Raw genomic sequence first — 27,593 nt, 5'->3', positions numbered from 1 at the left:
TAATAGTTACCAAAGGGAAAGGGACTGGGGAGGATGGGTGGGAAGGGAGGGATAAGGGTGAGAAAAAAAGAAAGAGGGCATTACGATTAGCATGTATAGTGTGGGGGGGCACAGGGAGGGCTGCACAACACAGAGAGGACAAGTAGTGATTTTACAGCATCTTACTATGTTGATGGACAGTGACTGTGAACAGGGATGTGGGGGGGACTTGGTGAAGGGGGGAACCTAGTAAACATAATGTCCTTCATGTAATTGTAGATTAATGATATCAAAATAAAATTTAAAAAAGAAAAGAAAATTACAAACCAGTATCTCTTATGAATAAGAATGCAAACGTCTTCAACAAAATACTAGCAAACAGAACCCAACAATATATTAAAAGGATTTATACACCACGACCAAGTAGGATTTAGCCCAAGAATGCAAAGTTGATTAAACACTCAAAAATCAATTAATTTAACACACCATATTAATAGAATAAAAAATACATAGAATCATCTTAATAGCTGCAGAAAAAAGCATTTAATAAAATCCAACACCCATTCATGATAAAATAACTCAATAAATCAGTAATAGAAGTTCCCCTACCTGATAAAGAACATCTTTATGATAAACCCACAGTTTACACCATACTTAAGAGTAAAAAACAACCATTTCTAAGGCAACATCTAATACATTTGAAAAATACATATACACTATAAGCCATAAATTCCATCCATGGGTATCTTATGCCATAGAAACATACTACATTATATGGATATGTAGCACTTCAGCCCTTCCCTAGAAACAAAGTGAATGCACATCAATAGGTGCATGATTGAATAAACCATGGAATAGTCACAACATAGAATACTAAACAGCCAGTATAGGGGATTAAAGCAAAGCAGTTAACTTGGAGGGATTACAGTGAATTTTTTTTCTGCATGAAAAATGCAAAATGTAGGAAAATGTAAAACATGCCATTTTGTAAATAAATGACAAACCCTATTTTGTATGTGTAGACATGAAAGTGTATGAATATAGGTATATATAGATGAATATGGAATTTGCAAATACCTAGACATAAGCATATATGTGTGTCATTAGTGAACTTACAGAAAAATATGAAAGAATATATCCTAGATTGTTTATACAAATTATTGGGAGTGGAGTGGGAAAAGTTGGGGAAAGGAAAGAGAAAGGAAACAAGCAAAAAATAAAAGATTACCTTTCAAATTTGGAAGGTTTGCTCTAGTCTTCTCAGAAAGAAGTCCAGGGTAGACTGTTTTCATTGTATTTTCTGGGACACAATTTATTGTTTCAGCCACATTTATTAAAAAATATGCTTTAACAAAAGAAAACTTATTTAAAAGATGTTGTTGGCCAATTGTAACCAGAATTAGAGGTAAGCCTTTATGTATCAATTCATCAAGTGCCTTAAAAAATGAAGAAAAAAAAGGCAAATTAGTAAAATATTGTTTTCAGATAGTATCAGCTTCAGTCCCCTTTTACATTCCCCATTTGGTGTTGGATAAAGGAATACAGAGGTGGGCATGGGGAACATAAATGTCAGGTCTACTGAGAGAGAATGTAACGTTAGAACCAGCCTGGCAATTCCACAGTACTTCTCATTAGCCTAGCACTGCCACTCGAGAGTGAACCTGGCGCAGAGTGAGGGAGAGGACACCTTATCAAAATAGAGAAACTGTAAAAGCTCATCAGCCATGCATGCCAATGGTTCTGCATCAGCGTGAGTAAATTAGAGCTTTGAGGACAGGAACAGGGGAAGAATGGGTGGAAAAGCATGCTCCCTACTCAGCTTAGATTCCATGCTCAACCATTAGAACTCCACCCATGTACACCCTCAATTCCCTGGCCCCTCTCCCATGCACACCCACTTTCTTGGCAAAATCATAGCTCTGGTAAAATCTGACACTTAACCTTCTTGGGGCATGCAGCCTGCAGGTGCAGAAGGCTGGAGAAAATCATGTGATCATAGTAAGCAGTCCCACTTTAAGTTCCTGACCAAACCTCAGTGCCACCTCATCATCATCCCACGTTTTCCCAGTCCATTGGCTATCCCTCTCTCCTAAGCAACCATTTTATGTTCTTGTCATTTCTAAATTCTAATCCTTCTTCCCCAATGCCCCTCCCAGCTAATGACCTTGCTCCTTCTACTTAACAGAAAAACGGAACCAGTCAGAGGAGTGTCTGTAGACCCCACAGCTCCATCTCCCACCTACCTGATCATCTGCCCCACCACTCAGCTTATCCTTGCCATTTATGCCACTGACTCTGTCCCCACTGGTCTTACTCGGCCATCCTCTTACATCATAAATGCTCCTTTTCAGCAGAGACAGTCTCAGGACACAGTCATGTTTTTTCCATCTTAAAAAACAAACTCCCTGTGCCTTGATTTCCCTCTCCAGCTACTACCCCAATTCTCCCTCTTCTTTATAGCAAAGACTTAAAGAGTTGCCAATATTCCAATTTCTCTCCTTTCATTTGCTTCTAAACCCATTCCTTCTCTACACTGAAACCCTCTGGTCAAGGTCACCAATGGCCTACACTTGACTAAACCCAGTGGTCAATTCTCAGTACCTCATATGCTGTGTTACTTTTCATCTAAGACACCATTATCTTATATGTCAATTAAATTGTCACATTCCTCAACTGTAAAATGTATTCTAATTTCAGAGCTGTTAAATGTGAAAAAAAAATGCATGTTTAAGACTCAGTGAATTGTGGTGCTGGATTCATCAACAAAATGTGACACTATTAATGACTTTCTCTTCTGAGAATGTTTGTCTTGGCTCTCAAGCCACCGCACTCCCTTGGTTTCTTTCCTAACCTATTGCCCGCTCCTTTGCAGTCTCATTGGCTGGTTTCTCTTCTTCTCCTGTACTTCTGAATATGGAAATATCCCAGCCCTTGGCCCTCTTCCCCCTCTTTACTCCCTCCCTACAAATGATCTTAATCAAACTCATGGTTTTCATTTTATCTAAATGCTCATGAAATCCCAAGTGTCTCCAGCTCCAATCTCTTTTCTGAACTCAAGATTCACATAATCAACTTCCTACTGAAATATTCCACTTGGATGTCTAACAGATATCTCAAACTCAACATGTCCAAAAATGTTTTCCTAGTCCCCCCACAACCACACACACACACACACACACACACACACACACACACAAATATAAACTCTATGAAAGCTGGGAATTTGTGTTGTTGTTTGATTGATGTGTTTGACTGACAGCACCAGAACAGTACCTAGCACACAGTAGGCTCAACAGATTAACCTAAGTGACCCCTTTAAAACATAAGCAGATTAGGCCACACCTCTGCTCTAAACCTTCTAGTGGTTCCTCATTTTGTTCAGACTAAGAACCTAAGTTTCAAAGACCTTACATGGCCCTTCTCAAATTGGCCCCCTGTTCCTCTTAGACCTTGTCTCCTACTACTCTCATCATTCACATGCTCTAGCCACACTGACCAAGATGTCCCTCACCCAGCAATCCTGCTCCAGGACACCTTTTCACTCACTGTATTCTCTTCCTAGACTGTTCTTTTTCCAGTGTTCATATGACTTACCCTTTTACCTGTTTCAGTCTGTACACAAACATCACTTCAGTGAAGACTAACCTGATCACCTCATTTAAAATTACAACCCCAATTTAGACCCATGACAGAATCATGCCTTGCACACCATAGGCTCTTATTAAAACACCTGTTAAATTCATATAAAATGCAGATGCTGGGACTATCTATTCTAGAAAAGAAAATTATTTGCCTTATGTGAACTATGAAAGAAAATCTACTTGTTCGGGAGAGTTTGAGGCAATATCGGCAGTGGGGACATGTATTGCTATTGTTCATTCTCCTCTCTTAACCCCTTCGTAAGGATGGACATCAACACATGCAGAAAAGCCAGACATGGAGCAGCGCTGAGCCTGAGCTGGTAGCAAACTGTCGTGCTAGGAAAATAGTTGACGTTCCCCGTCTATAGAAGAAACTTCAGACTGGTTGGGGGGAGGGGGAGAACGGAAGGTTTCTCTTCTCTTTTCCATCCACAGCAGTGATTTAATGAGCCTTGACTATTACAAACACTCAAGGATCAAAAGAAGATTAATTAGTAATGCTGTTTAATACTCCTTTCTCTCCCTCTATACAGAAAATATAAAGTGTAATCTGAAGAGTCTTAAGCAGACCAACAGTTCCATTTTAATTAATTAGCTAACAGAAATCAGTTTTCCATTATACTGTCAGTCCCTTTTTGTTTAAAAAGAAATGATCAGACAGACATTTCTTTTATACTAAAAATCACTCCTTAAAGAAGTGTTTTTAGGGCACCTTGGCATTTGTGACTGGCAAGAAGTAAACATTCTTAAATATCCAAGGTCTGGGAGCACTAAAATGAAATATGAATATATTTGTATCTTCCTAATACCTGTTCTTTTCAGGCAATTTGCTTATAAATTAAAACAAATTTTAAGGCAAAAGCAGTGAATCATCTGAAGCACAATTACAAGTCTGTAGAATAAAGTGAATAGAAAAGGAGTAAGTTACATTTAATAAAAAATGGATAATTCCCATCAAAATTATGGAAGAGTAAAAAAGGAATTTTGAGGAAATGTCTTCCAAATTATTTAATAAAAATAAATACTTAATGAAACAGTAAAGCAGAATGCTGTTTCCTAGCATTTAGAAAAATAAAAATTATATATACCTGTCTAGACTCATTAACGGTCACCTGGTTGTGTGAGAGTTACCCACCTGCAACCGCCTTTAGCAATAGTTACACTGATACTCTTCTGCTCTGACATTTTCCAGTGGACAGACTGACAATACTCTTAAGATTTTTAAAAACATTTCATGATATTTATGTGTTACTAGGTCATCAAAAGCTTAGATCCTAATCATTCAACTACTGACAAGAACAAATTTATTAAGAGGGGTAGCCCACTCCTATCTTTGTAAAAAAATTGGGGAGGTTACAGCAGTTAGGTGCTCATGAAAATATCACATAAAACATTCCGTTAGCTAACACCGAGGTGATAATCACATTGCAGTATATGAACATATTAACACATTGTACACCTTAAATTTATACAATGTTCTACATCAATTCCATCTCAATCAGCATGTTTTTAAAATGAAAGAAAACAAGATGACCTTCGAAGCCATAGGCTAAGAGGCAGTCTCAGACTGAGGAAAAGGACGTGAGTAAAAGCAGTGTTGAGTAAGTGGACAAAACATAGAAAATCCTTTTCTTATAAAGTCAGCCATTATCACCTAAGTAATCAGTATAAATATTAAAGTTAGATATTTGATATGACTAAATAAACCAAATGCACATGTGCAATTGAGAACTTTAGGAGCAATACTGATATTTTCCCAATCTGAAAACAAGATCACTTTGGATCCAATCCTACCTCTGGCCTCAACATTTTGAGATAAAATCCCATTATTAGAAAAGAGGAGCATAATATGTAGCAGATTTTCAAAAACAAAGATTATACCTACCAAACAGACTGAAATGACTCAAAATTGTCCATGCTAAATATCTATATTGATAAAATATTGTTATCCTTACCTGTATATTTTCTTTACTAGTAAGAGGTTTTCCTGAATCAAATGATTGAAATGCCTGTCAAGATGTAAAACATTAACATTAAAAACAAGAATACTGGGTGTTCTTGTAAATGAAACTGTTTCTGTACTCTAAGGGTATTTTAAATACCACTTTTATTATAAAAGTATACATGCTCTAGTCAGAAAAGACAAGTATAGTATAAAGAAGAAAGTAAAATCACATATACAACTACTTTTTTAAGTGGCCAATGTTAATATTTTGGTGTCTTTACTACCAACTTCTTTTCATGTATTTTTAAATTTTTGTATTTATGGATTTGCATTCCTTTTCATTAAACATTACATCATAATTATTTTCCACATCACTAAGTTGTATGTAAACCTCAGTCTAGTACCAGACAATATTATACCCTATGAATTCAGCTTAGTAATTTAGCTTCTTCCCTATTGTTAGAAACAGCTAAGGGGACTACTTCCCACCTCACTCCACCATTCAGCTCTAGTTTAAATAACACTGGTAACTATTTTGTCTGCATTTCTGATTATTGCCTTTGGTTCTGCCAGGTCATAAGATAAGAATATACTGAGAAAATTAAAGGGGCTGGGTCAGTTTATACTTCCAGCTATGTTATATAAAAATGCCAGGATTACTGCACTTTTAACAGCATCAAGTATTAGTACTTAAAATCAGCTTTGCCACTCTGAGGTAAAATTGTATTACTCTTCAAAATGACGATTTTTGAGGTTCTTTTCCTTTTTTGTGTGAATTACCTGTTGATACGGTTGGCTCTAAATACAACGTTGCATTAGGAAACACCCCATTTATTGTCACAGCAGATTGTTACACTGTCTGTAGAGTGCATCCTCTTGGTACAGAAGGCCATGTTAAAAGATGCCCATTCATAGATGTCAATGCTGATGCCTCACCCAGATCTCCTCAGGCTCCTGGAAGTCATCAGCAGCTTCCAGCAGACAGGTCACCCACATACAGATGGTCTCTATGTCAAGTCCCAGTACCTCTTTGCTTGAGGGCATTCTGTGGCCACAAGAGCATTCTGGAGAAGCAGGAAGCAACCCCAGCCAATAAGGGACAAAAGACTGTCCTCCCCAGTCCCTCTGAAGGCCCAGCTGTTCCTGGCAGTCACCTCATTAAATGCTCTCCAGCATGGTTTCCTCCCTTCCCTGCTGACTTTTCCATTAACTCCCCATTCTTTCTGGAATCACGTCCCGAATACACTACTTCCCCCAAATCTGTATCTCAGGATCTGCTTTTGAGGGACCCCTCAGCCAAGATAACACTTACAGCCTTTATTAGAAGGAAGTGTTGGTAAGTGTTTAAAAATGTTTCCCTTTTTGAAGATATTCTTTATCTCCTATAATGCACTGAAAGTGAGTAACTAAACACCTGGGGAAGACCTTTGGTGATACAATTGAAAGAGAGTTGATGATGGGACTTTGGATTTGGTGATGAGAGCAGAATCCTAATGTGAATATAATGTCAAAGGATAGAATTTTTTTAAAGCCTGTGGAAAGTCCAATAGTAATCTATAAGACCTTTCCAGTTACTTCTTTTACAACTAAAATCTAACTCATTAATCCTTTCCTTAAATAACTAGTCTGCAACCTAATAACTCTAGCACTCATTTAATTATAAACCCTGAATTTTAATTACAATTTTTAAATTCTCAACTGAAGCTGGAAAGCTGCAAATTAACTCTTTGATAATGCAAAATACGAAGTCACCCACACTTTTATCTTATGAAAACTAGTTAGTAAAAAATGAAGTTTGGAATTTAGCTATTAAAAATTAGTCTCAGAGGATGGCGGCGTGAGTAGAGCAGAGGAACACTTCTCCCAAAACCACACAGAATTATGAAAATATAACAAAGACAACTTCCTAAAATAGAGACCAGAGGACACAGGACAACATCCAGACCACATCCACACCTGCGAAAACCCAGTGCCTTGTGAAGGGGGTAAGATACAAGCCCCGGCCCGGCGGGACCCGAGTGGCCCTCCCCCAGGCTCCCAGCGGGTGGAAAGAAACTGGAGCGGTTTTTTTCTTTTTTTTTTTGGCGAGTGCTTTTCAGAAGCCTTAAAGGGACAGGGACCCCAATACCAGGGAAACAGGGCAGTAAGGCCGGTGAGCTGGTGCCTGAGACGGGCGCCTGAGGACAAAGAAAATCGCGCTTTTTTCCCTTTTTTTTTTGGCAAGTTCTTTTTGGAAGCCTTAAAGGGACAGGGACCCCAATACTAAGGAAACAGGGCAGCAAGACCAGTGAGTGGGTGCCTGAGACTGCTGCCTGAGGAAAATCACACGTTTTTTCCTTTTTTTTTTTTTCCTCTTTCGTTGTTGCTGTTGTTGTTTTGGTTTGGAGAGTGCTTTTTGGAAGTCTTAAAGGGGCAGGACAGGACACTTAGCCCAAAGGCAGGGAATCTGGGGATCTCTGAGCACTCTAACCCCCTGGGTAACAGGGAGCATAGAGGCCCATTACAGAGATAAATAGCCTCCCGGCTACTCCCCCTCCAACGGGGCTCCACCATTTTGGGGGAGCAGCCCCAGCCAGGCCACGCCCACAGCACCAGAGGATATAAACTCCATAGCAACTGGGCAGGTAGCAGAAGCCCTGTCTGCGCACAGCTGCCCAGCACAAGCCACTAGAGGTCACTATTCTCCCAGGAGAGGAAGGCCACAAACCAACAAGAAGGAAAGCTCTTCCAGCTGTCACTTGTACCAGCTCTGCAAACTATCTCTATCACCATGAAAAGGCAAAACTACAGGCAGACAAAGATCACAGAGACAACACGTGAGAAGGAGACAGACCTAACCAGTCCTCCTGAAAAAGAATTCAAAATAAAAATCATGAACATGCTGACAGAGATGCAGAGAAAAATGCAAGAGTAATGGAATGAGATGCAGAGAAAAATGCAAGAGCAATGGGATGAAGTCTGGAGGGGAGATTACAAACGTCAGGAAGGAGATCACAGAAGTGAAACAATCCCTGGAAGGATTTATAAGCAGAATGGATAAGATGCGAGAGGCCATTGAAGGAATAGAAACCAGAGAACAGGAACATATAGAAGCTGACATAGAGAGAGATAAAAGGATCTCCAGGAATGAAACAACACTGAGAGAACTATGTGACCAATCCAAAAGGAATAATATTTGTATTATAGGGGTACCAGAAGAAGAAGAAAGAGGAAAAGGGATAGAAAGTCTCTTTGCAGAAATAATTGCTGAAAACTACCCCAAACTGGGGGAGGAAATAATCGAACAGACCACAGAAATACACAGAACCCCCAACATAAAGGATCCACGGAGGACAACACCAAGACACATAATAATTAAAATGGCAAGGATCAAGGACAAGGAAAGAGTTTTAAAGGCAGCTAGAGGGAAAAAGGTCACCTATAAAGGAAAACCCATCAGGCTAACATCAGACTTCTCGACAGAAACCCTACAGGCCAGAAGAGAATGGCATGATATATTTAATGCAATGAAACAGAAGGGCCTTGAACCAAGGATACTGTATCCAGCATGACTATCATTTAAATATGATGGCGGGATTAAACAATTCCCTGACATGCAAAAGCTGAGGGAATTTCCTTCCCACAAACCACCTCTACAGGGCATCTTACAGGGACTGCTCTAGATGGGAGCACTCCTAAAAAGAGCACAGAACAAAACACCCAACATATGAAGAATGGAGGAGGAGGAATAAGAAGGGAGAGAAGAAAAGAATCTCCAGAAACTGTATATAACAGCTCAATAAGCGAGCTAAGTTAGGCAGTAAGATACTAAAGAAGCTAACCTTGAACCTTTGGTAATCACGAATCTAAAGCCTGCAATGGCAATAAGTACGTATCTCTCAATAGTCACCCTAAATGTAAATGGACTGAATGCACCAATCAAAAGACACAGAGTAATAGAATGGATAAAAAAGCAAGACCCATCTATATGCTGCTTACAAGAGACTCACCTCAAACCCAAAGACAAGCGTAGACTAAAAGTCAAAGGATGGAAAAACATATTTCAGGCAAACAACAGTGAGAAGAAAGCAGGGGTTGCAGTACTAATATCAGACAAAATAGACTTCAAAACAAAGAAAATAACAAGAGATAAAGAAGGACACTACATAATGATAAAGGGCTCAGTCCAACAAGAGGATATAACCATTCTAAATATATATATGCACCCAACACAGGAGCACCAGCATTTGTGAAACAAATACTAACAGAACTAAAGAGGGAAATAGACTGCAATGCATTCATCTTAGGAGACTTCAACACACCACTCACCCCAAAGGATAGATCCACCGGGCAGAAAATAAGTAAGGACACACAGGTATTGAACAACACACTAGAACAGATGGACCTAACAGACATCTATAGAACTCTACATCCAAAAGCAACAGGATATACATTCTTCTCAAGTGCACATGGTGAAGGGTCCCCACCAGTAAGATGGCGAACTTCCAGCTTCTTTTCGGGGTCCTCGGTTCCCGCCGGCGCCACCTGAAGCCCAATCACCTCTCGCCCCCCTCCCAATCCCAGCACCTAGCCAACAGCCACCAGCCCTGTAGAAGTAACACCACAATCACCCTATGCCCCATCCTATATAACCCAGCACCTTTCCCTAATAAAGCGGAACTCTCCGGTAAATTGCTGTTGTGTGTCGCTCCTTTCCTTTCATTGTTGCCGAAACCCGGGAGACGGGACACCCCAACTGGGCCCCGTCTTCCCCCAACACCAGCAGCAGCTTGCCCTCGTCCTCTTTTTCCGGCGCTGGCTCATCACACTCACCACTCCTCTCTGGCCTTTAGGTAAGTCCCCCCCCCCCCGGGGTGGGCCACTCTTCCCTGAGCTATCGCAGTGCCATTGACCGTGATCGTCCGGCAAGGCCCTGACGCTCAGGGACGAGGAGGGAACGCTCCCCGCCTCAGGCCTTCACGGCTGCGGCGGACCCTCAGGCCCCTCCTCCAAAAGCCATAAACCCCCACCTCAGCTGAGACTTTTTAAGCAAAATTTCCCCGGGGTGGGCCACTCTTCCCTGAGCTATCGCAGTGCCATTGACCGTGATCGTCCGGCAAGGCCCTGACGCTCGGGGACGAGGAGGGAACGCTCCCCGCCTCAGGCCTTCACGGCTGCGGCGGACCCTCAGGCCCCTCCCCTGACAGCCATAAATCCCTGCCTCAGGCCCTCACGGCTGCAGCGGACCCTCAGGCCCCTCCTCCAAAAGCCATAAACCCCCACCTCAGGCCTTCACAGCTGCAGCAGACTCTCAGCCCCCCCCCCCCCAACAGCCATAAATGAGGTGACTCCTTTGCGGATGAGAACGCTCCTTTTCCCGCTCCCTCCTCCTTCTGTTCCGTCTGCCGAAACCTGTTCGGTCTGCCGAAACCTGTTCGGCCTGCCGAAAATGCCTAGCGCTAGGTACCTCGTGACTCCGGCACTCTGCCTTCTTAGGGAAGTCTGGGTGACGACCCACACTTCCCAAGAAATTCCGACTCATATACGAGTTTCCGCAGACCACCAAGGATCATTGGGGACGCCCTTTGTCTCCTTGTGGTCTGCCTCCAGTCCGAGGATCCCCGTTCGTCTTCCCCTGTTTGTCTCCTTCTCTGTCCTTTAGCCATTTTGTCTCCTGTGGTCTGCCTCCAGTCTGAGGATCTCCATTTGTCTTCCCCTGTTTGTCTCCTTCTCTGTCCTTTAGCCATGGGAGCCTCCTCATCCCTCCCTGAAAGTTCACCTCTTGAATGCCTGCTTAAGCATCTAGCTACCCTCTCCCTGACGCCTGATATAAAACCAAAACTTCTCCGTAAATATTGCTCCCAAGATTGGCCGACATACCCCCTAGACAATAACAACCAATGGCCCGCAGGGGGAACTCTTGATCCTAACATCGCTCGCAATCTCTTTAACTACTGCCAGCGCCTGAAAAAATGGAAGGAGATTCCCTATATCGAAGCTTTTCGCCTCCTAGCTCAAAATCCCAGCCTCTGCACCACCTGCTCCCCGCCCCAAGTTCTCCTAGCCTGCAAGCCGTCTCCCTCCCCTCCACACACTCCCAGTCCCTCTTCAATTACCTTTGACCCGGCCGACGAGCCTCCGCCATACAGACTTCCCCCTTCAGCCCCTCCCCCTCCTACAACCCCTCCACCCTCCGCCGCCACTGCCGCCTCTTTCCCCATGGCAGAAGCCTCCCGTCCTCTCCCTTCCCCTTCTTCTCCTACAACAGCCCCTCCCCCTTCCTCTACCGCCGCCACCGCTGCCCCTGTCCCCGCGGCAGAAGCTTCCCATCCTCTCCCTTCCCCTTCTCCTTATACAACAGCCCCTCCCCCTTCCTCTACCGCCGCCACCGCTGCCGCTTTCCCCACGGCTGAAGCTTCCCATCCTCTCCCTTCCCCTTCTTCTCCTACAACAGTCCCCCCCCCTTCCTCTATCGCCGCCGCCGCCTCCACCCCCGCAGAAGCCTCCCATCCTCTCCCTTCCCCCTCCTCCACCATCTCCTCCTGCACCTCACCACCTCCTCCTCCGTCCCCCTCACCTTCCCCCCTCCCGCAAATCAAGCCTGAGCCTTTCAGCCCCCCTCTAACTAAGTTCCAAGAGCCTCGTCCATCTTTGCCCCCTCAGATTCGGTCCCGAGAGCCTCCCAAAATTATCGCGGCTTTGCCCCCATTACCTGTTTCCCCTGCACAGACTGAGCCAGAACCCTTCAGTCCCCCTCAGACTCGGTCCCGAGGGCCTCCCAAAATTATCGCCCCGCTCCGGGAAGTAGCAGGATCCGAAGGCATCTTGCGTGTTCACGTCCCTTTCTCCTTAGGAGATTTAGCCCAACTAGAGAAACGCCTAGGTTCCTTTTCCACTGATCCCACGACATACATCAGGGAGTTTCAATGGACCCTCCAGTCTTACAGCCTCACACATCATGACATCTTCATGCTCCTGGCCAATACTCTCCTCCCTGAGGAGCGTAGACGAGCTTGGGACTTCGCCCAAATGCATGCTACCGAAACCCACAGGACTGACCCCACCTGTCCCCCTGGTCCCACTGCTGTCCCCGAACAAGACCCACACTGGGATTATAACACCGCTGTGGGTCTCCACTCTCGAGATATTTTTGCCTCCTGCTTAATAGCAGGTCTAAAAAAGGCAGCTCGTAAAGTAGTCAATTTTCAAAAGCTCCAAGACATAATTCAAAAGAGAGATGAAACCCCCTCCGAGTTCTTAGATAGACTCACTCAAGCCCTATTACAGTATACCAGCCTGGACCCAGAAACACCTGAAGGAAGACAGGTCCTTATGACATACTTCCTAGCTCAAAGCTACCCCGACATTAAAGCTAAACTCAAAAAGTTAGAACAGGGCCCCGCTACCCCACAGACTGAGATCCTAACAGTGGCCTTTAAAGTCTTCCATAACCGGGAGGAGGAGAAAGAACACCGTAAACAAAAAGCTGATCAGGCCAATTTCCAGATGTTGGCCCAGCTGATAAAACCACAACCTGGGCGCCCCTCTACAGACAAGCCCCCCCAAGGAGCTTGTTTCAAGTGCGGAAAAGAGGGACATTGGTCAAGGGCGTGCCCCTCCCCCAGATCTCCTACCACCCCATGCCCCAGATGCCACAAAAAGGGCCACTGGGGGTCTGATTGCCCAACCACCCGAAGGGGAGGCTGGACGAACAACCCCCATCCTAAGCCCACCGTAGTGGGGCTGGCAGAAGAAGATTGACGGGGCCCGGGGGCTTCTCGCCCGACCATTTCCATCACCAAACAGGAGCCCAGGGTTACTTTAACAGTAGACGGTCGCCCCATCTCCTTCCTCCTAGATACAGGAGCCACCTTCTCAGTCTTGCGAGAATACCGGGGCCCTACCACGCCAGCCATTACTCCTATAGTCGGGGTAGGAGGTAAACAGATTTTCCCATTAAAACCCCCCCCCTTTTATGCACAATCCTAGACAGTCCCATACCTTTCTCCCACTCCTTCCTAGTTATGCCCCAGTGTCCCATCCCTTTACTAGGACGGGACATCCTTTCCCTCCTCCACGTTTCCATAACTATATCCAATCCCACAGCCCCCAGTACTCCCTTTCTGATGGCCCTCATAGCCGACAACCCCCCTCTACCCAATGAAAGCTCCGGTTCTGCCCTTATACACCCTGTAAATCCCAAAGTTTGGGACATTACAAGCCCCTCCATGGCCCTATGTCCCCCTGCCTCTATCAAATTACGTGACCCCTCTCAGTATATCTGTCAGGCCCAATACCCCCTAACCACTTCAGCCCTCATAGGCCTCCAACCCATCATTCAAGATCTCTTAAACAAAAACTACCTCAGACCCACTCATTCCCCATTTAATACCCCCATATTAGCTGTTAAAAAAAACAACGGATCTTTCCGCCTTGTCCAAGACCTTCGCCTCATCAACATAGCCGTTGTCCCTATCCATCCCTTAGTTCCAAATCCATACACCCTTTTATCGCAGATCCCTGCTTCTGCATCCCACTTCTCAGTCCTAGATCTCAAGGACGCATTTTTTTCTATTCCCCTAGACCCCTCCTCCCAAGATTTTTTTGCCTTCACCTGGATGGACCCATACACCAGACATTCTGTTCAGCTTACTTGGACAGTTTTACCACAAGGCTTCCGAGATAGTCCCCATATTTTTGGACAAGTCCTAGCTCAAGACCTCAAACAGTTTCACCATGATCACCCCGAGTCCACTTTATTACAATATGTAGATGATCTTCTGCTCTGCAGTCCCTCGTGGGAACAGTCTCAACTTGACACTGCGTCTCTACTTAACCTTCTAGCTTCCAGAGGTTACTGAGTATCCCCTGCCAAAGCTCAAATCTCTTCCCCTTCTGTCACTTACCTTGGATTCCTTCTGTCTCAGCAAAGAAAGTCCATTACCTTAGACAGAAAACGACTCCTCTCTGACCTGCCCGTTCCCAAAACCAAGACAGAAATCCTTTCCTTTCTAGGCTTGGCTGGGTATTTTAGAGCGTGGATCCCTAACTTCTCCCTGTTGGCAAGACCCCTATACGACCTCAGCAAGGGCCCCCCTGAAGAACCATTATCATCCTCACCCCGACACTCCTTCATTAAGCTCCGTCAAGCCCTTGTAAAAGCTCCAGCTCTCCATCTCCCTGATTTGTCAAAACCCTTCTCATTATACATTCATGAGAGGTCCAGTCAAGCTCTAGGAGTCCTAGGCCAATATTATGGCCCATCCTTTGCCCCAGTAGCTTATCTCTCCAAGCAATTAGACCCCACAGTTCGGGGATGGGCCCCCTGCCTACGGGCATTAGCCGCTGGACAGCTCTTGCAGAAAGAAGCTCATAAACTAACATTCGGAGCGCCACTTACCATTCTGTCCCCACATCACCTAAAAGATCTCTTAACCTACAAAAGTTTACAGACTCTCCCCCCCTCCAGACTCCTGACCTTACTGTCCTCTTTCCTCCAAAATCCAAACATTTCTTTCCTCCCCTGCCCGCCCCTAAATCCGGCCACTCTTCTTCGTCTGCCCTACTCTCCTCATACTCCCTCGCATGATTGCCTAGAAGCCCTTCACAACTTCCTTCCATGCCACTCCACGATCTCCGAAGGAGCCCTCTCACACTCCGACCTCATCTGGTTTACTGATGGGTCCTCCTTTAAACATGAGGGCATCCACTACTCAGGATATGCAGTAGTCTCCCTCGAAGATGTCATTGAAGCACGAGCCCTACCCCCTGGTACAACCAATCAGCAGGCTGAACTCATTGCAGCCACCAGAGCTTGCACTCTGGCCCGGGACACGTCTCTCACATTGTACACTGACTCCAAGTTGAAACCAAATACCCAAGACTCACCTTCTCTGGACACCCAAGACCCATCAGTCACAATCCAGAGTCCTTCGGACACAGCCCAAGACGCTGTCTACTCTACCACGCCTCATCCCTCTGATCCCTTGAATCTCCGCATCTCCCGTGCACCCTCTTTGCCATCCATACCTGAATCATGACTTTTTCCTCCTTTACTGCTCTCTCGCTTTTTTCCCTCATTCCTATTGTCTTCCCTGCCGCCCCATCCTCCTTTGTATGGCGATTCAAAGTCAAGCAGACTTACACACAGCATCAAACAAAAGTTACTGCCCTCATTGCCACATCAGACTGCCCTCTGAAAGGCTGCTCTGAGCCTTTGTACCTCCACTTTCCTCCCTCCACCGAAGTATTCATTTACAGCTACCTTTATTCTCCCTACCTCTGCTTCCTCTATGACCAAAGACAAGCCTATTGCAGGCGATGGCCAGACACCTACGGGGGATGCCCCTACTGGTCTTGCACCATTCACTACATGGGTGACTTCCAGTACCCACAGTATTACTCCTCCAACCATTTCATGAAATATCCCAACGGCTCATTCTCCTTATCAATCCCAGATCCCTGGGACTCTCGATGGGCTGCTGGAATAACAGCCTCAGTTTACTACAAGGGGTCCTCGACCCCCCATGGTACCCTTCATATCTCTCGAGAGTATGTTCCCTCTCGCTCCCAGATCTCTCAAGTTGCATCAGATATCAGACATTCCAAGAAAGTCATTATCCAAACTCTTGACGGCGCCTCTTCATCTTCTTATTCCTCCTACTCTTGGTTACAGCTCATTCAAGACACCACCATCTTTCTCAACCACACCCTCAACACCGCCAATTGTTTCTTGTGCGCATCACTACAGCGCCCACTGCTGGCCGCCGTGCCCCTTAATATTTCCAACTACTCCTTCCATGCAGAAAGACAACCCCTCCGTCCCCTGGCAGACATACCCCTATGGGAGCCAGAATACCCAGATAATCTCACCATCCACCACTGTGTAGGCCCAACTCCACCCCCCTCCAGTGCACTTCACTGCCTCTCTATCTACACCCCTACCTCTGGCTCTAAGACTTTTACACAACCGGGACACTTCTTTTGGTGTAATGGCAGCCTTTTCAACTCACTGCCTCTCAACTCCGATACACCCTGCATTCTCGTCACCCTAATCCCACAGCTTACACTTTACAGCATGGCAGAATTCCTTGAACTCCAACCTCCCTTGCACTCGCGCACAAAAAGGGCTGCTTTCCTTCCCATCATGGTCGGTATCTCTTTAATCACCTCAGCCATTGGGGTGGGGTTTTCAGGAGGAGCCTTGGGTCACTCTCTATGGGCAGTTAGAGATCTCGACGCCAAACTTGAGGGAGCCCTGGCATCCACTGCCGATTCCCTAGCCTCTCTCCAAAGACAAGTCACTTCGCTAGCTAAAGTCACCCTTCAAAACCGGCGGGCCCTAGATCTGCTTACAGCCGAGAAGGGCGGCACCTGCGTCTTCCTCCAGGAAGAGTGCTGCTATTACATCAACGAATCCGGCATTGTAGAAACTGACATCACCAAACTCACTGACCTTGCCTCCAGCCTCCACTCTGCTTCCAATTCCAACCCATTCTCGTCAATACTAACAAACCCCCTCCTCACCTGGCTCTGGCCCATTGCAGGCCCCATAATAGTCATTCTTCTTGTCTGTCTCTTCTTACCCTGTATAATAAAGTTCATCAAATCCCAAGTCGGGAAAATCTCTAATCAAGCTTTCAACCAGCTTTTACTCAGGAACTACCAGCTTCTGGCCACGGAAGACCCCTCACCCTCACGTGACCTCCTCACCACATGCTGAGATGGACCCCTCTCTCCGCTGGAAACTGTTCCTGGAAACAATAGCCGCAGACGCCTGGCTCCTGACACCCATATCCTCTTGGCACCATTAGAATCAACAGGTCCTCAACCTATGGTTACAGGGAACCTTCATTGATTTCCAACCTGAAGAAGTCCACATCTACTCATCCTTACTGTGGGGAGTCCTATCAACCCTTTCCTCCCAATCCTCAAACCCTCAGTCCCTTCTCCGCCCCTGTTCAGCAGGAAGCAGTCAGAGAGAAAGCAACGTCCACAAACCCATAGAGGAGAAAGGGGGGAATGAAGGGTCCCCACCAGTAAGATGGCGAACTTCCGGCTTCTTTTCGGGGTCCTCGGTTCCCGCCGGCGCCACCTGAAGCCCAATCACCTCTCGCCCCCCTCCCAATCCCAGCACCTAGCCAACAGCCACCAGCCCCGTAGAAGTAACACCACAATCACCCTATGCCCCATCCTATATAACCCAGCACCTTTCCCTAATAAAGCGGAACTCTCCGGTAAATTGCTGTTGTGTGTCGCTCCTTTCCTTTCACATGGAACATTCTCCAGAATAGACCACATACTAGCTCACAAAAAGAGCCTCAGTAAATTCCAAAATATCGAAATTCTACCAACCAATTTTTCAGACCACAAAGGTATAAAACTAGAAATAAATTCTACAAAGAAAACAAAAAGGCTCACAAACACATGGAGGCTTCTAAGAAGAACAACATGCTTCTAAATAATCAATGGATCAATGAACAAATCAAAATAGAGATCAAGGAATATATAGAAACAAAAGACAACAACAACACAAAGCCCCAACTTCTGTGGGATGCAGCGAAAGCAGTCTTAAGAGGAAAGTATATAGCGATCCAGTCACACCTGAAGAAGGAAGAACAATCCCAAATGAATAGTCTAACATCACAACTATCGAAACTGGAAAAAGAAGAACAAATGAGGCCTAAAGTCAGCAGAAGGAGGGACATAATAAAGATCAGAGAAGAAATAAATAAAATTGAGAGGAATAAAACAATAGCAAAAATTAACGAAACCATGAACTGGTTCTTTGAGAAAATAAAAAAAATAGATAAGCCTCAAGCCAAACTTATTAAGAGAAAAAGAGAATCAATACAAATCAACAGAATCAGAAATGAGAATGGAAAAATCACAACAGACCCCACAGAAATACAAAGAATAATTAAAGACTACTATGAAAACCTATATGCCAACAAGCTGGAAAACCTAGAAGAAATGGACAACTTCCTAGAAAAATACAACCTCCCAAGACTGAACAAGGAAGAAACACAAGAGTTAAACAAACCAATTACGAGCAAAGAAATTGAAACGGTAATCAAAAAACTACCCAAGAACAAAACCCCGGGGCCGGACGGATTTACCTCGGAATTTTATCAGACACACAGAGAAGACATAATACCCATTCTCCTTAAAGTGTTCCAAAAAATAGAAGAGGGAATACTCCCAAACTCATTCTATGAAGCCAACATCACCCTAATACCAAAACCAGGCAAACACCCCACCAAAAAAGAAAATTACAGACCAATATCCCTGATGAATGTAGATGCAAAAATACTCAACAAAATATTAGCAAACAGAATTCAACAGTATATCAAAAGGATCATACACCATGACCAAGTGGGGTTCATCCCAGGGATGCAAGGATGGTACAACATTCGAAAATCCATCAACATCATCCACCACATCAACAAAAAGAAAGACAAAAACCACACGATCATCTCCATAGATGCTGAAAAAGCATTTGACAAAATTCAACATCCATTCATGATAAAAACTCTCAGCAAAATGGGAAAAAGGGCAAGTACCTCAACATAATAAAGGCCATATATGATAAACCCACAGCCAGCTTTATACTGAACAGCGAGAAGCTGAAAGCATTTCCTCTGAGATTGGGAACCAGACAGGGATGCCCACTCTCCCCACTGTTATTTAACATAGTACTGGAGGTCCTAGCCACGGCAATCAGACAAAACAAAGAAATACAAGGAATCCAGATTGGTAAAGAAGAAGTTAAACTGTCACTATTTGCAGATGATATGATACTGTATATAAAAAACCCTAAAGACTCCACTCTGAAACTACTAGAGCTAATATCAGAATTCAGCAAAGTTGCAGGATACAAAATTAACACACAGAAATCTGTAGCTTTCCTATATACTAACAATGAACCAATAGAAAGAGAAATCAGGAAAACAATTCCATTCACAATTGCATCAAAAAGAATAAAATACCTAAGAATAAACCTAACCAAAGAAGTGAAAGACTTATACTCTGAAAACTACAAGTCACTCTTAAGAGTAATTAAAGGGGACACTAACAAATGGAAACTCATCCCATGCTCATGGCTAGGAAGAATTAATATCGTCAAAATGGCCATCCTGCCCAAAGCAATATACAGATTTGATGCAATCCCTCTCAAATTACCAGCAACATTCTTCAATGAATTGGAACAAATAATTCAAAAATTCATATGGAAACACCAAAGACCCCGAATAGCCAAAGCAATCCTCAGAAAGAAGAATAAAGTAGGGGGAATCTCACTCCCCAACTTCAAGCTCTACTACAAAGCCATAGTAATCAAGACAATTTGGTACTGGCACAAGAACAGAGCCACAGACCAGTGGAACAGATTAGAGACTCCAGAAATTAACCCAAACATATATGGTCAATTAATATTTGATAAAGGAGCCATGGACATACAATGGCAAAATGACAGTCTCTTCAACAGATGGTGCTGGCAAAACTGGACAGCTACATGTAGGAGAATGAAACTGGACCTTTGTCTAACCCCATATACAAAGATAAACTCAAAATGGATCAAAGGCCTGAATGTAAGTCATGAAACCATTAAACTCTTAGAAAAAAACATAGGCAAAAACCTCTTAGACATAAACATGAGTGACCTCTTCTTGAACATATCTCCCAGGGCAAGGAAAACAACAGCAAAAATGAGCAAGTGGGACTGCATTAAGCTGAAAAGCTTCTGTACAGCGAAAGACACCATCAATAGAACAAAAAGGAACCCTACAGTATGGGAGAATATATTTGAAAATGACAGATCCGATAAAGGCTTGACGTCCAGAATATATAAAGAGCTCACATGCCTCAACAAACAAAAAACAAATAACCCAATTAAAAAATGGGCAGAGGAACTGAACAGACAGTTCTCTAAAAAAGAAATACAGATGGCCAACAGACACATGAAAAGATGCTCCACATCGCTAATTATCAGAGAAATGCAAATTAAAACTACAATGAGGTATCACCTCACACCAGTAAGGATAGCTGCCATCCAAAAGACAAACAACAACAAATGTTGGTGAGGCTGTGGAGAAAGGGGAACCCTCCTACACTGCTAGTGGGAATGTAAATTAGTTCAACCATTGTGGAAAGCAGTATGGAGGTTCATCAAAATGCTCAAAACAGACTACCATTTGACCCAGGAATTCCAGTCCTAGGAACGCAGCAATCAAGTTTGAGAAAGACAGATGCACCCCTATGTTGATCGCAGCGCTATTTACAATAGCCAAGAATTGGAAGCAACCTAAATGTCCATCGGTAGATGAATGGATAAAGAAGATGTGGTACATATACACAATGGAATACTACTCAGCCATAAGAAGAGGAAAAATCCTACCATTTGCAGCAATATGGATGGAGCTGGAGAGTATTATGCTCAGTGAAATAAGCCAAGCGGAGAAAGAGAAATACCAAATGATTTCACTCATCTGAGGAGTATAAGAACAAAGGAAAAACTGAAGGAACAAAACAGCAGTGGAATTACAGAACCCAAAAATGGACTAACAGGTACCAAAGGGAAAGGAACTGGGGAGGATGGGTGGGCAGGGGGGGATAAGGGGGAAGAAGAAGAAGAAGGGGGGTATTAAGATTAGCATGCATAGTGGGGGGAGGGAGAAAGGGGAGGGAGGGCTGTACAACACAGAGAGGTCAAGTAGTGATTCTACATTTTGCTATGCTGATGGACAGTGACCGTAATGTGGTTTTTAGGGGGGACCTGATATAGGGGAGAGCATAGTAAACATGGTATTCTTCATCTAAGTGTAGATTAAAAATTAAAAAAAAAAAAGCAGTTCCTGTGTGCTGACCTCCAATGAGTTCTGCACAGTTGTATAGAGGGCATGTCAAAGTGTGGGCAAAGGGTCTGTTTGTTTCTATGCAGAAGATCAAGGCCTAGCTTGGCTACTCAGAAAATGAACTAAGATACAATATGAGGAGGAGCTTCCGGCATCAGCACTCTCTGGAGGACTGTACCGGGGGATGATCATCAAAAAGCCTCCACAGGGATCCGGGCGATGCTGCGGTTGTGGCTGCGTCCACCCCACCGTTTCCTGGACTTGCCATTGGAATGAGGAGGGAGATGTCTAGGCTGGCATGTGCATACAGTGAGACAACGAATTTGACCTGATCTGTACTGTTGGACTTCAATCAGGAGTTGGGAGGGGTGCAAGTTGTAGCGCTCCAAAATCTTACGACTATAGACTATCTACGGTTAAAAGAACATATGGGATGTGAACAGATCCCAGAAATGGGTTGCTTTAATTTGTCTAACTTCTCTCAGACTGTTCAAGTACAGTTGGACAATATCCATCATATCATAGACTAATTTTCACAATGCCTAGGGTGCCTAAATGGTTTTCTTGGCTTAACTGGAGATGGCTGGTAATTATAGATTTGCTTTGTTTATGTCACTGGATTCCTATTATGTTAATATGTGTGCACAAGTTAGTTAGTAGTTTAAAACCTATACATACTTAAGGTACTCTACCAGAAGATATGTCAAAGAAATAATCAATCCTCCCATATTTCCTTCCATATGCTACATCTGTAGCTTTTCTTCTTTCTTCCTAATTACAACCCTTAAATAGAATTCGTGCCTCATATCGAATTTACCGAGTATCATAATTCCTCCAGGTGGTAAAGATACCTCGAGACAAGTGCTGGGCATAGAAGCCACAGGGCATAAATCTGCAAAGAAGTAAAAAGCTAACCTTTTCAAACATTATGGCTTCTCTCTCACTTACCAACTTTACATTTCCCTGTATGGCCCCGGAAGATGACTGGTTAGCCAGAGACGGGTAAGATTCCTCAAGGGAGGAACAACCTAAGACAGGCACAGTCACAGGGGGGCCATCAGGTGAGAAATTGGGGAATAACAGTGATGAAGCTTAGAACTTCACCCCCACCCCCACCCCGCTGTGTTGAGAGAAAGCTACTGCATCCATGGATGTTTTATTGCCCTTGTCTAGCTCGGATTAGCACATAGTCTAAAAGCACACACCTGATCATCTACATTTGCTCTCTTACAGCACTAAACTATGTTTTCTACCTTTATCTTGCATCTACCTACCACTTCAGCATTTTATTAAAAAATAATAATAATAATAATAAGGGAGAAATGTGGGATTCACATATAAATCAAGTATAAAAATCAAACAAATATTCATATTTGACCTGATTGTTTATAGTTCATAATGCGTGATCGAAACCGAAAGTTTCTGTGATGACTGCCCTTGTACTGTTCACCATGTAAGAACTTATTCACTATGTAAGAATTCGTTCACCATGTAAGAACTTGTTCGTTATGCTTCAGAAGATTGGAGACTGAAGAGAACTAGGCTTGAAATGGATTAATGACTGTGCATTGAGCATTGACCCCCCTATACAGAATTTTATTGTTGTTAACAACCATTTGATCAATAAATATGAGAGATGCCCTCTCAAAAAAGAAAAAAAAATTAGTTTCAGACATACACAAAACCAATTTGCGTGAAAAGTTAAATCTTTTTAGAAAAATTGTTGCATGTGGGAGGTATTGGGATGGGTGGGTAAAATAGATAAAGGGGATAAAGTGGCACAAAATCTCAGTCATAATATAAATTAGTCATGGGAATGAAAGTACAGCCTAGACAATATAGTCAATAGTTCTGCAACATCTTTTTGTGTTGACAGATGGTAACTACACTAGTTGGGGTGAAGATTTAAAATGTATATAAACTGTTGCATGACTATGTTGTATACTTGAAACCAATAAAATATTGTATATCAACTAAAAAAAAATTCGTCTCAGACTGTTTTGGCAAAAGCAGAGACCATTGAAAACATTCCTCATTCTACCCAACTGGCTTCTCTTTCCTTCTTGCCTTCCTGGACTCTCAATGTGGGTGACCCTGAGGCTCAGTACTCAGACCTCTAGTTTTCTCTATCTGCTTTAGTCTCCAGCTAATTTCATCCAGTCCCATGATTTTAAATCTCAATACTAATACTCCCAAATTTACCTGCAGCCCTAACTCTCCCCTGAATTCTAGATCATACAGCCTCTCCACCTACCTACGCTACATCTCCACCTGTGTGTCTACTAGAGATCCCATATTAACAGGTTCCGTCCCTGCCTGCAGTAGTAAGGTTTCACCCCAGCATTCCCAACCCAGTTAATGACAGTCCCTCCTAACTCCTGTTGCTCATGTTTAACACTCTCTAGTCATGCTTGACTTCTCTTATATCCCACAGCCGAACTATCATCGGGAAATGCTGTCAGCTCTACCTTTGCAGTATACCCAGAATTTAACCACTTCTCATTCCTTTCACCACTTTTATTTTAACCACGGTCATGTCTCAACTCAGATTGCTTGCAAAGGGCTTCTAACTGGTCTCCCCAGTTATACTCATGCTTATCCACACTTTATTCCCCAAACAGCAAGCAAAATAGTCCTTTAAATTTTGATTTCTATCCTGTCACTCCTCTGCTCAAAGCTCTACAAGCTTTCCCATCTCATGTAAGGAAAACTCCAGCCCTCACTGAGCCCTGTGAGGTCCTACATGACTTAGCTCCTGGGTTCTGCCCTCTTTTCCTCTTACTTGCTATTCTAGCCTCATTTGGCCTCCTTAGTTTGCCACAAGCACATTTTGCCGGCATCCCCCTCAGGGCCTTTGCCCTTGCTCTCCTCCTATTTGGGATGGCATTCCCTCAAATCTTTCAGCCTCAAAACTCTTATGAGACTTCCCCACACACCCTGAATCAAACACCCGCTGTTCTGCGCACTCTCTGTCCAAACAGTTTGTCTGTCTCTCATGGCACATCATCACCTGACATATATTTATGTGCTTAATGTGTATATTGTTTGTCTCTTCATTGGCCTAGCAGCAACATGCCTTCAGGAAAGGCATAACTCCAGTGATCTTTCTACTGTTCTTTACCCGTGCCTGAACAAGGCCTGTATTCGGTAAGCATTCAATATATTTTAAATGAATTAAAATGCTATTTTAATAACAAAATGCAAATCGTTTACAATAGGGAAAGGCTGTCGACTGAGATGTGAGCACAAAAATACTGCCAATTTAACCCATGTAAGAAAATAAATCAGTGCATGCCAGGAAAATGAACAACAACAAAAAATCCCTGACTGACTCCTCTCCTCTAGACAGACAGGTAGATGTTCGTTCACACATGCTCACAATCATGGGTCCTACTGCCTACTGAACAGCCCTTTCAGGATTTTCTATAGGTAACTCCACACTTTCCTGCTATAACAAATCATACTGCTATAGCCATCACACTGAGAAATAAGCAACTACATTTTAGGGGAATTCACTTAAGTAATGAATATGTTATATATACATATAATGTCAGCTTAAGCAAGTAATTTTCAAGACTTAGAGTGTATTTCCCAGCTTCTTTTAGGGCCTCCAAATTTGAATTCCACTAGCATGTGGTGTGTCTGTGTGTTTCACTCCTCACACATACACTTTCCCCAGGGAAACTGTCTCGTTATCTCCTCCTAGTCCTTTATTCCTGGCCCATGAGTGTCCAAGCATCTGCCTATAGCAAGATCATTCAGTGATTCCCAGATCACTGTGAAAACTGAAGCAGAGGAAAATAATAGCTCCTCTGATTAAATATAAACACCAGTGTTCTTTTCAAGGATGCTTCAATTATATAATTTACAAATACAAATTAAGCAAGACAGGTGTAACTATCTCTCAAAATCAAAAAAGACTACATAAGATAGAGGAGCATTCACTCCTCACAGAAATCTGAAATTTGAACAACACATGCTTAACTCTTTAGTATAAAGTACATAAATGAGAAATACATATTTAAAAAAAATGAGGAGACACTGTTTTGACTAAGAACATTAACCAGAAATTAAAAGATTAGACCCAAAAGTCTAAGAGAGAGTAGCTGGTAATGTGTTGACTGAGACCTCCATGATAACTATAACACAGCCAGAATTCCATCAAAAACGTCTACTCCAAGACTGCACTGGCCACGCTCTGTGACACCGTTCCACTCCAGACAACTGGAACCCTGTAAAAGTCTGATATTAGTTATAACCAGGCTTACCTTAGAGGTCTGTAGTACCAGAGACCTGTGAATACTTTTGCAGAAACCTTTCGTAGATTTCAGGCAGGGAGGCTTCAGAAAGTAAAGAAATGGCTTTGAATCAAATCAAGAGGTTTACCTGCGTTTTTCTGGTAGCTTTACAACCAGTGGGTATTGAGGAAGGCATATTTTTTCCATAAAAAATCTGTGATATCTCATGAAAGGCTTCAGAAAAGAATCTTAAATCTATCAGGACTTCTATCTTTAAAGAAAAGAAAAAAATTGATTTTAAATAAAACAGTTTGTTTTACTTACAAAAATAAACTTTAAAGGAAAAAAATCAACTTTCTGAGATACAAAACTTCTGCTTAATGCTGGCAATGCATTCATAAATGAATGTTTTGTAACCAAGAGTGGACGAAGAGGCATGGGTTTGCCTGTAAACCAGTTTGCATGTGGACCAGTAAGCTAGTAAGTGACAGCAGGCAACTCGAACAATGGACATTTATCAGATGTGGCTCCTCATCTGAAGCAAACATAACAATATGACAGGCATGAAAGAGTTAAAAAAATAATTGAATTTATCTTTTTGTTCCTATGGTGAACCACGGTTTAAAAGAAAAACAAAACAAAAACACCCCCTGACATTCTCTGACATGCTGAGGAAAGTGAGACAAGCCAAGAGATGAATTCCACTATGTGTCAACTTAGAGACAGCTATTCATTTTCTTACCCATAATTAATGGACACTGTCAATTTTAAAGACATGTACTTAATGATACTCATCATTTGGTAAATATATATTATACATGGCTTATTCAATCCAGCAGGATCTCCAATCAGGAAATTATAGGAAGAAAAGAAAAGGTCCTGATCAAATTCATTCATTCCTCCAACATGTTTATCAAGCACCTCTTTTGCACCAAGTTGGAGGTTAATTCCGGTGGGATGTCCATTTAGCTAAATACAAGTGATACATGGGGAAGCACAGAGGATGAGAAGGGATAGGGATACTGACAAAATGCTATTTTTGAAGTTGTGGTCAGAGAGGACTTCTCTGAGGAGAAGACCTCAAGACAAGACTTGGGAATGGCATGAGGGAGAAGGAGACCTGAAAGTCTGCTGAGGGGACCTTGAGCATAAAGGTGAATGGCAGCGGGAGCAGTCAGGGGTCTTGGTGCGCCCAAGGAACAGCCTACGTGGCAGGAGCTCAGGGAGAGGGGGCAAGAAGGTTAGAGACAGCTGCAAATGGCAGCCTGCAGAGCAGAGTCAAGACTTGGGATTTTATTCTCTGTGTGATAATAAGTAATTAGAGAGTTTTGACCAGGACATAGTCCTAACCTGCCTTACATACTGAAAACATCTCTTCGTTGAGAAGAGAAAAGGGTAGATTGTGCAAACAGGGAATGCAACACAAAACTGGATGGAGATTTGATATATATGTATAACATAGAAAAAGAAAATTCAATTTATTCTCAACATATATACCCATCTTACTCTCTCTTTTCCTTTAAGCACTATGCTAGGAACCTCAAGAGTGTATAAACGTTAAAGAAATAAAAAGAAGGTAAGTTAGGGGGAAATAGGATGTGACAATAATGTGACAATAAAACATAAACGTCAGGAAAATATTTTTAATGGAGAAGACAAAACCGTCTATTGAGTTGTATACTTTGGTCCTTGCCTCAGACACCTTGGGCTCTAATCTCCCTAGTGCCATATAATATCACTAGGCATGAGGGGGTCATATGAGCTCTTTCAAACTTCTAGTCAAACATTTTTCTCATTACCCTTTGGAGGAGACCCTTTTCCATATCTGCACCTCCTCTGGCCTTGACTGTAAGATTGCTATACATGGACAACCTGTAACTGTGAAGGCCCCTGTGGTTTCTGTTTATCATACCTATCTGACCTTTTAAAAAAGCAATGGTGATAATAGTGGCCATGTATT

General features: G+C 43.2%; 1 protein-coding gene across 1 annotated transcript in view; it reads right to left on the bottom strand.

The window, feature by feature from the left end:
• CFAP54 (cilia and flagella associated protein 54) overlaps positions 1 to 27,593 on the bottom strand; it is a 302,501-nt gene that overhangs the window by 97,182 nt on the left and 177,726 nt on the right. The window contains exons 47-49 of the mRNA XM_037023126.2: positions 25,782 to 25,904; positions 5,576 to 5,629; positions 1,208 to 1,415 (exon numbers count right to left, since the gene is read on the bottom strand). Of these exons, the coding sequence (XP_036879021.2) occupies positions 1,208 to 1,415; positions 5,576 to 5,629; positions 25,782 to 25,904 (385 nt within the window). The remainder of the gene's footprint in view (positions 1 to 1,207; positions 1,416 to 5,575; positions 5,630 to 25,781; positions 25,905 to 27,593) is intronic.

Source organism: Manis javanica, chromosome 10, assembly GCF_040802235.1.
Source record: "Manis javanica isolate MJ-LG chromosome 10, MJ_LKY, whole genome shotgun sequence".
NCBI classification, from domain to species: domain Eukaryota; kingdom Metazoa; phylum Chordata; class Mammalia; order Pholidota; family Manidae; genus Manis; species Manis javanica.
Note: the sequence above shows the minus strand (reverse complement) of the source record. Positions and strands in the feature narration are given on the sequence as shown.